The sequence below is a fragment of the Battus philenor genome, unplaced genomic scaffold (assembly GCF_028537555.1).
Source record: "Battus philenor isolate CCGP_79_NKW_IND1 unplaced genomic scaffold, ilBatPhil1.0.hap1 SCAF_22, whole genome shotgun sequence".
NCBI classification, from domain to species: domain Eukaryota; kingdom Metazoa; phylum Arthropoda; class Insecta; order Lepidoptera; family Papilionidae; genus Battus; species Battus philenor.
This window is the reverse complement of record NW_027181685.1, coordinates 9,416,826-9,432,380: the sequence shown is the minus strand read 5'-3', so window position 1 is coordinate 9,432,380 and position 15,555 is coordinate 9,416,826. Positions and strand designations below refer to the sequence as shown.

General features: G+C 33.2%; 1 protein-coding gene across 1 annotated transcript in view; it reads right to left on the bottom strand.

The window, feature by feature from the left end:
* Positions 1 to 521: 521 nt before the first annotated feature.
* MCTS1 (malignant T-cell-amplified sequence 1 homolog) overlaps positions 522 to 15,555 on the bottom strand; it is a 54,457-nt gene continuing 39,423 nt past the window's right edge. The window contains exons 2-5 of the mRNA XM_068767059.1: positions 4,269 to 4,421; positions 2,626 to 2,726; positions 1,656 to 1,857; positions 522 to 777 (exon numbers count right to left, since the gene is read on the bottom strand). Of these exons, the coding sequence (XP_068623160.1) occupies positions 696 to 777; positions 1,656 to 1,857; positions 2,626 to 2,726; positions 4,269 to 4,421 (538 nt within the window). The 3' untranslated portion in view covers positions 522 to 695. The remainder of the gene's footprint in view (positions 778 to 1,655; positions 1,858 to 2,625; positions 2,727 to 4,268; positions 4,422 to 15,555) is intronic.

Sequence of the window (15,555 nt, the reverse complement as noted above, 5' to 3'; positions counted from 1 at the left end):
AGTAAGTCGAATGTTCCTTTCTTTCGATACACCTTCAAATATCCTCCGTGTTAGCAGTCTTAAAAATGATGTCTCTGGGAAGAATATTTTATATATATATTACTGGGATCAAAAAGTAAGATGAAATTGTCTTTTAAAACCGACGAGGGCCAAAAAATTTAATTTTCGACGCTTGAAAATCGTCGAGAGATAATTAAAGAATTCGTTATTAATATTGGAATATTATTTGGCTCAATTCAAACCATTTTAAAGGATGTTTTGTATAACCAACGCGTCAAGTCATGATTGATCGATGTAATGAATAATTTACTAACTCTTCGATATTTAACAGTTCGCTGTGAACTTTGCATCTTTTACAATACGCTTTGAGATTCGAATTGATTATTCGTACCTCAAAATTGTTCGGATATTTTAGTTAAATTCAAAGTATCATTCTTTTCGTTGAAACTTTTAGAGTTAATAAGTTACACTATGTTACAAAATATCCCGATTAAGTAAATTAAAACAAATATTAATCGTTAGCGAACATAACTTTTATTATCATATTGTACCTGAAATAGCAGTTTGTTATACAAGAAACATTAAACCACATAAAACATATCAACCCACAGTATGGAAATTAAAAGTAATACCAGTTATAACAAGTTTTATTAAAGAAAGCTTAAATATGTATGTGCGTAGTTTATTTGCAATTCTTATTTCACGGGCTTCATCTGCCAGAGTCCGTCGTTCAAGTAATGGAAGTTTTCGATACCAACGCCTTTATTAACTTTTGCACTGAAAAAAAAAAATATTTATTTAAAAAAAACGAAATGTCAGGACGCCGCCATATTTTCTCAAAATTAGCGCCATTTTACATTGCTGTCACTTTTCTAATATGCGATAGAACATTGGTTACAAATTTCTTCTCTGTAATAAAAATTTTGTGTGACTTAAAATTATGGAAATACGTAATCGACATTACAGTTTTGAAAAAAAAACTTTCGCATTTTATATGAAAAACCAAAAAGTATTTTAACATATTAATAAACATTAAAATAAAGTATATTGGTACCATTTCATTTGATAATTTTAAGCCATCTTGTTGGTAATAACACAACGCCGTTGCTGTAGAAATTTTGGGACTTCTGATTAAAAAAAAAACGAGACAGGTAATTTTGATGGACCTCTTGTCACATTTATCTAAGGCATGACTCATCCAATATTCATCACCAGTTATCAATATCTTCAACAAATGTTCTTTTTACTAACGTTTAAGTAACAAAATCCTGAACTAACATTAAAAAACATTAAAAAAAAATAGCATCCATTTTATCCGTAACTGGGCGAGCGAGGTGAGTATCTTCTTTGACATCAAAATTTCTAGACTGAAAACGTCTAAACCTACTTTGTGCTTCGCTTACTGACGACACACTGCTTGTAGTCCTAATGACCATAAACGTCACAAATTTCGACCTGTTTCGAAATCCAAAGTTTACTTTTTATAATAATATAATTTTTACTTGAATAACAAAACTTTTACAAGAATGTGTTATTAATTTGAAGGGTGTATTTCTTATAAAAATAAAAGACCAAAATTAACCCTTATTAAAATGAAATAAGATTATTTTTCAGCTGTACCCAATATAAATAAATAGTTTACCGAAGTGACTTACATATCATCGGTAGATAGTGACGTCATTCCTATAGCTAAGGCGTGTTGTTTCCCTTCAGCCATCACCGCAACCACCTGTCCCTTGTCCACGGTGGACATGCGAGCTCCGGGTGACGTCAGACCGGGGCACATAATATTAGCGCCACTCAACACAAATCTAATCGCGCCTTTGTCCACTTGCTGCATCGGTAGAAAGAATGGATCTGTGAAAGTAGAAATTTGTCGTCTTTTTCTGTCTCCTTGTCGATTTACACTATCGCAGTTCAGCTTCGTAATACCTTTTCAAATTATTGTCTATTATTACTACTATATATTAGTCTTACGCATGTGGGTACACCAACATATATCATTTCAGTGCTACTACAGACGTAGATAGGACGTACAGAATAAATTTGTGTATTTTTGAGCCGATTTTATTGTACTAAAAGATTTTCACTATGTGATCTTTAGAATTTTTTGGTCTAATGTATGTGGGTATACTTAGATATAAGCAGCAAATGAGTAGGGATATGTACAATAATTTTCTGTGCATTGCTTACCTAGTTTAACTAGGCAAAATAATATTTCACTCGTATTCACCGATTTTCTACCACATTTTTCTGCATATTTAATATTTATAGTGTATTTTAAATTTTAAAATACACAACATTTTTGTCTGTCGAACTTAGAGCCTCTGAAATTGTCTGAATAACATACCGTAATTATTTCAATGTTGATTTGCACGACAGTTCTATGTGTTATTTCAAATATGTTCAGGAGATGCTGCTGCCTAAAGTCCTTGAATAATTTTCCTTTAGCATACTATTACAACTGTCACAGCAGGATAGGGAAGGGGATATTCTACACGTCGATAACACCACAGCAAAGGTTAGTATAATATAGACGGCTAGGCTAGTATTATTTTTATATGCTTTTTAATTAATATAACTACATTCAAGAATAGTCGGATATATAAAAGAGGATCCACTTGCATTTATGCAGTAGCCTAAGCGTAGGCATCCAAGGTCCCTCGCGGTGACGGAAGAAGAGCAGTTCTCCAGCACTATTTACCATTATTTCAATATGGTCATGGCTGAAAATAATATTCCAAAATATTAGATACTGTGTCGGTATAAATATATAAATAAAACACACAAAACGACAATTTATAGAACTTATTTTTATTCGATTGACGTGGCAATAAAAATGTGTAACTTTTGCGGTTCACGGGCTTAGCTGTACTGGCCAACAGGAAAGTACGCCAATATAAGGGAGTTCCCCGCGTTACGACCGATGTAAGAAATATATGAATATCGTTATAATTGCTTACAAAATGTCTTTCTTTGTAGGAGGACATTTTAATATTATTTTTTTAACATTATGGACGATTCTCAATAAAGATACATAGTACAACAGTTTTTTTTTATTTGCTGACTCCTGTCAAAGTGCTATTTCACAGATTTGAGAGGGCAGGTCGATAGCGAAGTTCTAGGTTTCTTTTCGGAGCTTCGGCTTGATCTGCTACATACTATATTGCAGCTAATAGAAATAAATAAATAAATAAAATGTTTATTCGTGATAGTTGCAAAATAAATATGTTCAGGTCACATGGAGTGACAAAAAGTCTGTGTAAAGTGACATAGGGCTGCAAATGATGAATCAGCATAATGTGGTGATGTGGTGCAACCAAACGGAAGAAGTAACGTGCTAGTTACACATGAGAAAAAAGAAGTGAATTAATATTGTAGGTTTAGTGGCGCTTTTATCAACTAATATCAGCATTTGCGCAGTACATTTTAAACGCTATGTTCTTATGCGTCGCGAGTATGCGGGACTAACGCAATTCGCAATGAATTCAACGCGATGAGTTGATTAAAAATAATGTAAGTGAATTTTACATTAATAGTTCAATGCATGTCGAAAGACGGAATTCTATGTCGGAAAACCTATGTCTGCATGTACATCCTTCACCTGAAATTATGGTGATATTTATGCATATAAAAATTATCATTAAATTATAAAGACGATGTAAAGAGTGGACTTAAATTTAATTACAAAAATATGAATAAATTATAACAAATGGAACAAAACGTGTGCGACGAACACCGAATATTTTCTGTATAAATAAAGTTTGGTCTTTGTAGTATTCTACAGAGACCAAACTATAAACACAGATGCTAAAACAATCAATAATCTTTAAATGTCTATAGTAAAAGAAATTGAAAAGCCAAAATTAGCATTAAGTTTTGATCTATCATAACGATACTATATAATGATATATTCTTATTAATGGGTTCTGCACCTTCAATTAAATATTAATGACCCAATCCAAATATCAATAGTTTCAGAAATAATAAATAACGTAATGATAAAAAACACTGTCGAAATTCGGATTTCTATTATTAATTTTAATTAATTAATTGTTCACTTTCTGTCCTTGTCGATTTTGTACTGCTAGAAGTTATTGGTCTATAGTATTCCAAATAAGAGATATAGTGAAAAATGATAAAAGGTGGTTGGAAATAGGTGTAAAAGCTTTAAAGCTTTTTGTTGACAAGTAAGCTATATATTCACAGCTTTAGAGCTTCTACGTCTAACAAATCATCCTGTACATCAATAGTAATAATATTAATACCATTTAACGATCCTGAATGTGTCCTTCTTCGGAAGCACCTGGTCGATGTGATTCTCCAGGTGGGGGTACAGTTCCAGGAGTCGAGAGCGGATACCTTTCTGCACTGAAGACTTCAACTGCTGCATGCCGGAAATGCTCTCCTTTTCGTCGAATCTGGAATAAAGAAAGCACTTCGATCAATTCTAAAGATCAAAACGAATTGTTTATCTGACTTCTAAACTGGCAAACGAGGAATAATTTAACTTTTTTATTTTAAGTAATTTGATCACACTTTTATAAACATGAAGACCACTAGGACTTAATAAAATTTCATCCCATCAACGCCCACTGCAGGACATGGGCTTCCTCCAAAAATCGCCACGATTACCGGTCTTGGCTGCATCTGACGCTGCCTTCATCATTCTTGCGACTCCAAGTATGTCGTTGGTCTCCCTAGTGGGCGGCCTACCATCGCAGCGCTCACCGGCTCGTCGACCACGTCTATGATCAGTGTAAAGTATATCAAACATTAATTATCCCAATCTTAAACCCTTGATTGAACACATGGGAAAAGTCTAAATTTTATCAACAAATATGTTAATAGGCACGTACGCAAATAATTATTAATATTTATAAGTAGAACTACACACAAAAAGTGATTGATTATATATATAATAGATTTAAAGCAGAATATTTCCATCTCATTTGCTGTCAAATGTTTTTGTTCACCCTATATAAAAATCAATAGTTTCAAAGATAATAAATAACTGAATGATATTATAACAAGAAAAATCATATTAAAATAAATTATCTGTCCCTGCCGACTTTAAACTGCCAGAAGTCATTGACCCGTCAAATTTCAAAAGAAAAAATAAATTAATATGTCAGAGTTTTTGTACATTTGACAGATGTGGTGTACATTCCACGCCTTTAATGATTTTACACCTATAACCAATCAACCTGTATATGTAAATATTGTGTTTGTAAATTGTTTTTATTAGGTTTCATTTAATTTTAAGAATTAAAACTACTTTTAACATGTACTTGTCATCGAACGAACGATAATTATTACGTGGTGATATATTCAAGCAAACAATGCGTAGGTGGTCGTCGAGGACATTCAATTGAGGCTAGAAGTAGGGTGACCATGTGTATAACTTTTTCTTTGTCACATTAAATTTAATTAATATTAAAACATTTTATGTTTGTAAAATATTGAGCCTGCCTGCCGTCCATATCAGAATCAATGTAGAGGCTCATATCCAGCAACAGACGTCGTTTGACAATAATAATGATGAAGATGATGATTTGCCTGTGAACTAGGCCTACTTAAAATGAAGAATTATCAACATGAATAACAATCAAATATATATATATAATTATTTTTCTGTATCATTAAACTGATCGATAACAATATATAAATGTTTCAATAATTATGTTTCAATATTAATTGCAAACAATTTTACTTAATTATTTAGAAAAAAGCAATGTGAAACTTTCAGTAATGTTATGTTATATAACATATAATACATCATCTATACAGATTAAAAATTTAAATAATCGGAAAAGCGTTTAGTCGTCTTCTGGAGGTCATAGCGCACGAACCTATTAAAATATTGGCAACGTCAAAATATTTGAAAATGGAAGCCGAAATAAATTGAACGATGATTAAAGCCGCAATCAGCCGGCAATTTTTTTTTACATTTATATGAATATAGATTAAAAATACTACATTGATAAATTAAAAATTTTATCCTCTTATAAACGGAAGATATGTTGACTACAAACGTATATGTACTTTAGAAAGTGCGTGTGAATAGATGATCGTATTTAAACAGCTCACGTGCATGCATGCAATGGCTTCTGAGGCCCTATGGCCTTGCACCACACGTGACTGGAAGAACAAAGGCGATACTACAACGGTATTAAGTCAAGGAAAGTCAACGTATGTTGTAATATATGTCATTAGTCAATGTAGTGGTATTTGGCTATGTTACTCAATCCCAGGAGAGCACGCGATCTTAGTTATTGTAAGGAGGTTAAGACTTAATGCTTCAAGCGTACTAGCATTACTGGGTGTAAAACGACCGATGGATCAAAAGAGGCCCAGATGTGAAGGACTTCTTTGCTTTCCTATTCATTTCATCCCTATATATGTATGAGGGAACGTCCATAGTATATTTACAAGGCACCGTAAAAACTGCCTGTATCAAAGTTTCGAGTTCCAAAAGTCTCGTAATTCATTTGTAATAAACGGAACAATATATTTTAAATAAACGCTACAAAACATTACTGAGCTACCATTAACAAAATTTAAAACGCATATTAAAAGTAAATTGACGGATAACGCTTATTATTCTATAAACGAATATTTAAATGACACTGTGATGTGACCTGATTATTTTGATTTCATTTAAGCTATACGTGATATGTAAAAATCTATGTTTAACTTTATTAAAAGATGTGTTGTTGTAGAGGTTCTTCATGCTCTTTCTCCACAATTACACCTTGCAGAGAAGAGTAGAGTCATTAAAAAAATAGACGATCAATAAGAGTTCTGATAAAAGTTCCTATGTTGAATAAACGTATTGTATCTTTATCTTTATACCGAAAACATTGTATTCATCTGGTTTGAGACAAAAGCGTAGGCCAAGCACTTTCATTTTATCATTAAATACGCCCAACTATTGAAAATTGCTGAACATACATAGGGACAAAATAGATAGGTATTGAGGTCCCCCAACACTGGGAGACGTTTAGTCCACAGGTCGTGTTATACCCTGTTTACACATCATATGAAAATTCAGAAATTTAAAAAAAGAATAGACTTTAATATACAGGAGAAATATTTGTGTAAATTCACCAATAGATTCAATTACAATCGTGACTGAGTCCCGTTGACTGTGCAAGTGATAAGCCAAACCCTCTGTAATAAGTCAGAGGCTTAGCTATAAATGTCACTGGAACTTTAGTATTGTGATAAGGATTGATTAATTCACAATACAAGTTTACTATTTCGCTTAAGTAGCTGAAAGTTTATCCTTACATATGTTGTTATTATAAGTAATGTTTTAACTTTGGAGATGTAAAAATGAAGGAGAATTTAAAACTGTTAAGTGAAATAATGATATACAAAATAGTACACGGACCATCGAGTTGTTATGTATTTATTTTTGGATTCATTTACGACCCGTCTAAAATGTCTTTTATTTAACGATAATACGGCCATTTTTACCTTGAACTATTCAAACTTTAACAACCGTTTCGAACTAGGAACTCACTGCTAACTTTTACTACATATTTTTAAGCCAATTAAAACATAAAAAGAACAAGAATAACAAGTCACCTTAATAACTACGGGTCTCCAGAAGTCAATTTTAAAGATTTTACTGGTATATTAATTAAATATAGAAGTTGGGATAATTCTTAGAAATTTATTTGTCTGTGATAAATTTCAAAACAGGGATCTACACATAAGCCCACATTACAAGATGGATGCCGGCTAATTCCGGCGCTGGTAAACACGGGTCGTCCAGTGGACGCCGGCTAACCCAGGCGATGGTAATGAAATGGTTAACAAATTTTTGAAAAAATTTAGGACTTTCCTCTATGTTCAATTAAACAGTACATAGTCTACAGGAAGAAATAGGAGAGAGATAATGATTTTCAATATGTTATAAACTGAAATTGGAAATCGACACTTCTTACTATTGTATGCTACCATTGTGTTATTTACCATTTCAGAAACCATTGATTTTGGGATAGATTACTATACATTATTCAAATAAGTAAGACAGCAAATGCATTAACCTCTCTAAATCTTTTACGCCTATAATCAATCACTTTGTATTATAATAAAACCGAACCATATACGTATCGTTAGAATAAATATGACGTATTGTCAATTTCTTACATACAGCACTTCTAAATTACAGGTACAAATTTGCCAATCGAACAGCGATTGCTAAAAGTAATCATGCGTAGAGGTTGCACGAACGAATATTTCAACTTCATTATTAGTGTAATGTATTAATTACAATACAGATTACTTTACTCAGTTTATAAAATAATATTTTGAAAATAAAACCTTCTTGCTGTTACCTCTTTTTTCTATAGGGAAGTCTACATGGGTTATCCTGGACTAGCAGCTCAAAACCCAACGCTCGTTCAACTCTTGTTGATGAAACTACGGGAACTCTTAAGAGTACTAGCGCAGATTTAAAAGCGCTGGCGTTATGCCTCGGTGACTTGGTGTTAAGCTAAAACCGCTTTAGCTACTTTAGAACGCAATAGCACAATGAGAGGTTTCAGAAAAAATTGATTTCGAAGCCTGTGAAAGCCTTCCACTAAATTAGAGTAAAAATTTTGTTTAAAATCATCTATTTGGTAAAGGTTGCACAATCAGAAATATTTTAGTGGATCTTAGAGTCTATCGGCTTCACTACCATGTGTTCATGAGATATTGAAGTAGTAGCGTAACCTACGCATCCCCTTCATTCAAAGGTTCTTCCAAATGGAGTTACCGGAGTCAATTACATCGCTAAGAAGGCAACCACAGAGTGGATATTGTAAGCGGGATACCATAACTATCGAAAGGCAGAGTACATTAAACATTAATTTCCCCCCGAAATAGAAAAAAGCTCTATATACTCGCCATAATAAAATGCTTATCAATAGCGCGATAATTAACCCTGAAATAATCTAAAATAAGGTAAAACTCTATCTAAAGCCATCTAGGCAAGAACGTCGCCTAACTAGATTGTGTTACCCGAATCGAGGTTAAATAAAAAATATCTGTTCAACAAAGGATGGATTGTTTTTCTTGCTAGCATCAAGAAAAATCTACTGTTTGTTTGGACAGTAAATACCGTTATACTGTTTAGATAGTAAAGCTATAGAAGAACGGACAAAAGACACGATTTATTTTTCTAAAATAATTTATAATTACATGTTTAATTAACAATGAAATAGCTAGGCGAATACGTTTCATTCACAGTGTAGAAAGCCTCAGTACACAAACGTCCTTTGACATTTAATTTAGATCTTAAAATAAGTGCTTTCTAAACATTATCTTGGATCCTATTGTAAAAGCAAAAACATTGCACATATAACGATTTAAGATTAAATTGTCTTGAATATAAAAAAATGTTTTCTTTTTTAATTCACGTATTGGCATACACGTGTATCACATTTCTTTTGTATTCATAGGAAAGTTTTTCATGCACTTATTGTAAAGTAACATTCAATACTTCAAATTCTTAGTTTTTTTTTTTGGTTATCCTACAAGGTCGAATTTCTTTAATTTCTCTACTTTGGTACAGGCGAGACGAATAATCACGTGACAAACTACATTAAAATATACATACATATTAATTACGGAAAATGTAAAAGTGCATTAAAAAAACATTATAAATGTGTGGAAAAATTTTATGGATATTTGTATAAAACTCGATACAAAATATGAGATACACGTTTTTTCGCAAACAGGTTAGGCAATACAGTGGTTACGTTCTGAATAACATTGCAATTTATTAAAGCCTTTTACTTAAAAAGCGATTAAAATCATTCAAATTGGATGTTGGCACATCAAAACTTTGTTGTAACACTTTTAATAAAACAAATTTATTCTTCATCTTCAAAATGGAATTATTTATTTATTATTTTAATAACTGGACTACATATGTTTACACTTACTGAAATCTTTAGGAGTTGAGGACCATAAGAGTAGAGATAGTTTCTCTTATCTTAAATGAATCAGACGGAATTAACTTCTCAACAGACAAAACTAATTTGTTTACAATTGTGTCATTAGTATTTTAATGACATAAGATAAAATTTATTTATTTAACATTGAAACTTTTAACGGGACTCTATTGATCGTGAACTTTTTTATTTTTGATTCATCCACGTAAGGTGTTATAGCTGCGGAGAAAAAGCAGTAAGAAACTCTGCAACAACAAATCTTTTAAAAAAATCGACAATATATTTTATAAGATACGATTTATGGACATAAACTTTCTGTCAAACATAGCCCAAATGAAAACAAAATAATCAAGCGACACCATTGCCAAAGATTCTTGTCGTTCAAATATTCGTTTATTGTAAATTATGCCTCTCCTCTCAATTTTTCCAAAATGAGTGATTTAACCATAAATTCAAAAGCTACCAATGCCACCTTCGAATGACGGCAAATCTGATATATTTCATTTAAAAAAGAAAATTTGTCTATTACGCTGACACATATGACATTGCATATTGAATTACTTTTAAACAACTATTAAAACAAAAAAAACTTATTTAATAAATATATACAAGTTGTCTGAATATACTACACTAAGTGTTTTTATTATTTTAAAGACATTGAATAAAAACGTTAGCGTTAAATTTAAAAACTTTTCCTCTCGACATTACGATGCTTAAAAACACGTGGACAATGAATTGACTACGCCAATAATTACAGCGATTTTTTTTTTGGTAAATACAATTTTAAGTCATCAAAGTTCACAGGTAATTTCCGCGTTCATTACCCTTCCTGTTTTTTCCATTTAAGTTACATACGATCATTTACCACTTGTTTGGACAGTCAGCAACAAAAGCGCTTATGAAATAATAATATGACCGTAGATCGGGTATGTGTTATCTAAAGTTGAAAAGTTTGCATAATATGGTTATATTAAGCAAAAGTAAGATAAGTAATAATAGGATAAACTCCTTGGTATTGAAAAAATCAATCTTACATTACAACACCGACAACCGCCTAAATATTCGTAACATAAAATTTAACTGTAGGAAGACACGAGTAAGCCTTCGATTACGGTTTCATCTATGTTTGAAGAAAACTTGCTTGGTATGCAGTATTACCTAGGGTATATTCATGGCGTGGTCTTATCTGGCAGCGATTTATGTCGGGCTTATTTCCACTTATCGTCCGAAAATTCAAAAACGTGTTCCGGTGTCAATTCCGTGGCGTCAACGTTTGCATATCTCAGTACAGCGTACGACTCAGCCGACCCATTGGCCGCGCATCCTGTCCCTTGCGCCAATGCCAGCAGCTCTGCCTGGTATACAGTGCAGAAGTTGCCCAACTTGAGCTTCTTATAATATAGGTTTGCGACACCCTGCATGACGCAGAACGTCGCACTCACCTTCTTTAGGCGGCTGCCGTCGGTAAAATAGATGTTGAATTTTGTACAGTATTCTGTAGGGAAGACGAAGGAAGAGACGCGATGTATAACAGGTAAGGAGGGAAGGAAAGGAATGAAAGAGAATAAGGAGGACAACAGAAGAATCAATGAAAGATCTTAAGAATGACAAAAGAGGAGCGTAGAAATAACACATTACGTAATTCAGTGTAAAAAAAATTGTGAATAACGAATTGTAAATAATGCCCCTGCTTACATGGCAGCGAAGCACGAGCGGGTCCCAAGACGGAAATCATTAAAAAAAGGTTTCATAACCTAGGAGGGATTGTCGGAGGGGGGGGGGGTGATTATCTAATGCATATACTCTTATCATCATCACAGCCGTAAAACTTCCGCTGCTAGACATGGGCGTCCCCCAGGTCAAAACTAACCGAGATAGTCCAGTAAACTGACAAGTTGAATTAGCAGTGATCTGACTAGATAGCAACCAGAAGGTCGCGGAGGCCTCGAGGTTCTGTCGTGGTGACCTCGGATTGGTGAGCACAGCGTATGACTTCGATCATTGGAAGACGCTTCATGCAGGCCACTTCCAATCTGTCATGCTAGAAATTGTAGTTGTTGTTTACGTATATATGTATACAAAAATAACCTATTAAATAACCAGTATAAAATACTACCATAAAACCCCAAAGTTAAAATATACTAACATGGTACGAAGGAAATAAATAAAATAAAAAAGTTGTTAAAATTTATTCACCATAAACAAATAATCATTTACCGCACGGTGTGTCGGTAGCATGAGTAATTTAAATTTATATCTTTCTGATGTTCCCCGACGTCAATGAACTTTGAACATCCGTCGTGATTTTTGTAAATATTTGTACATTTGGCATTAAGATAAAAGGACGAATTTGGGGCTTATTTTGTAGGTTCCGCGTACTTGATAGGATAAAGTACGCTTAACTTAAATCTCGTTTATGTAACATAGCTCGAGAGCTTCCTTGGGAACCTCAACTTGGGCGAATATATGCAAAATAAGCGGATTGGGAAGCTACCAAGACGGCTTAGAAGGACTACAAAGTAAGTAAGGGCAAGGGCCTTCGATAGAGGAACTCTGCTAGGGCTGTCACACACGTATTCATCTTTCTGATTCGAGTGTGAAAGGATCCAAACTCGGCTTCAACAGTTGCTATAGTTAGATTACCTATTCTATAGCCACCAACGAATAATTTTATCAATAACAATAAAACGACATTTTAAACAACTTTGATAACACCGAAATATCTTTACGAATTTTATTTCCTGCTCTACCGTTACGAATTGTAATTAAGGCGCTCAAGATAAACATTAAATCTCGTCGATTTCAACTCACATTTCGAAAGGCAGTCGAGTACAGTCACGTGCAGAACGTGCACAGAAAGTTTTTCATAATCAAAGAATTGAAATTCAATCATTTGACTACAATTATTTATCAAACATATACGCAATCATATAAAGGATTAAAACATATTATAATTGGTATAAGAATCGTATAAAGTGTTCGTGACGTTCCATAATCAAAATGTATAAATCATTTGTAATTTAACTAGCCAGACATATGCTACCTAATTTTTAACTGTCGTTGATATTTATTTATATCCACTTCGAATCATTAAACCAGAGGTCCCCAGACTTTTTTTTTCATATACCATTTGCAAAATTTAAATGGTTTCAATGGACCCCTGCAGTGACATTTGAACCACATTCCTTAAAAAATGGGCAGCATAATTTGGTATGCCTTAGTTTAAATGTGTATGTACGGCATTGGCATTGTTTTGTGACTAACAGATACATTCGATTTTCTCAACAAACAGGGAAACGGCGCGTGCGTAACTCGCTAGGGTTGGCAATAAAATTTAATTTACGTTTTGGATTTTTCAAACAAGTTTAAATTATTTTTTTTTTAAATTTCATATTTAGATATTTAAAGAGCGAATGCTTAGCTCATTTGTCATCAAAACATTTAAAAGCTTTTACACCTATTTTCAATCACTTTGTTCAAATCACTCTGAAATATGTCACGATTTATTATTTTTATACAAGTGCGACAGACCATTTACTAGTACAAAATCTACAGGGACAGATAGTTAACAATAATTAGTATTAATAAGTGGTAATCCGAATTTTGAAAAGTTTTTATAACTATCATCAGTTATGTTATGCGACAACCCTATCAACTTCTGATACGCATTACGCCCAATGCCGTTGAAAAACACGTGAGCACTCGATCACGTTTTGCTATCAATTACATGATGATATCACATAAAATTTTATACATTAATGCTTCTGTACGTACACATTTAAAAAGAATTTCGCTAAACCATCGATGTACTTGTATTTAATAAGCTATATTAGTAACTTTAGCTCAAAATATCATACATAATAGAACTAAATATATACTTAATTATATAAGAATACTTAATTTCTTTTTTTATTAAATTCTATAGATATATCCTAGGAATCATCATCTATAGATCGAGAATTAAGAAGGCCGAATTTAGAGAAATGGAATTTAAAGACAAGACAGTGACTACTCTCCATATTGAGGTGGACATTAATATTTAGATACATATAGCAAACAATATAATTCTAAATGTCGTAAATTCACATTGTTTAAATTACACATAACACATTGAGAATTGCTCACGTGTTTTCTAGTGTTTCATGTTCCGTCTGTTACGGATGGGTCACGAAATAACTTGTATTTTTACACACTGTCTTTAGATGTCGCCTACTTTAATATATTGTATTCTATTTCGTGTATTAATTATTAATTAATTTATTATTAAATAAAATTTTATTATAATTATTAAAATAATTTTTAAATACCTAAAGCGTATTCCAGTTTATAATTTATAAAAATTTCAAACAAACTAATTTAAGAAAAGAATGTTCCACAATAATTGCTTCATAAATAACAAAGTTATAATGATTTTAGAACGTACACATTTGCACAAACACGTACGGTTCCAGGCATACGTCTTACAAATTTCTTTGCATGTGTTAAAACTAGTATATAATCTACCAAGTTGACCACATACTAATGGATACTAGGTTTTAATTAATATCATCATCATTTCAGCCCTATAACGTCCACAGCTGAACTTGCCAAAGCTGGACCTGCCAAATAAATTTTCAATGGGTTCGGTCAGAACCGGTCTGCGTGCAACGTCTTCTCACGGCTTTAACAAGTAAGAAAAGGACCAATATATAGCTAATTCCGCCCATGTAGAAGTAGTCGTGCAATAAAGTGCACCGTCCGCCAGACCGTGCCAAATACAGAGTGACACTAATCGGTGTAACATTACTCCTGAGGATGCCCTGTGGAGGGGTGAAACACGTGTTGAGTGATTTAACGGTAGTAGTTGGGTAATTCGCATTGTTTGCCGCATGCGCATTTATCAGCGGGCTGGCGGACGGTGCACTTTATTGAACGACTACTACTACATAGCGGAAGTAGCTATATATTAGTCCTTTTCGTACTACATATACACGGATAAAACTTACTTAAGTGAGTATAAATATACATAATAGTCTAAGAACTTGTGACCGCTAGACCTTCGTTATATTAAAGTTGAAAGTTTCTCAGCGTATGCTCTCAACATGTTACATGCAACAGCTTGACTTTGGCAGATAATAGTTACCAATCATCATCATAACTTCAGCCAAAGGATATCCGCAGAAAGATATAGATCTCCTCTACAGGTTTCCAATAGCCACATACATCCAACGTATTCCCATGTCTTTAACGAAGTCATTCGTCTATCATATGCTTAGACGTCGGATCGTATATTGGTCCTTTTCTTACTTAGGATGGACTTCCGTAAAATAACGCCTGAATCCATTAGATATTTAACAAGATCGTCTGTCCACCTTAAGTCCTACGCTTGCCAAGCTGATAACAGCGAGCAGCATATACATACCCCGGAACCTTAAAGCTCCAGCTATCACTTATTGTATTCGCTACCTGACCTGCCCATTATTACTTCAACTTGCCAATCCATGTCTGCTACTTTTGTTTGATTGTAGCTCTCCTAGCTAATATAGGTCTAGAACATATTATACGAATTCTTTTTCCTTGCGTCGTTTCTCTAAATACTGAGGATCGTGACCCTTTTTGGAAAGTT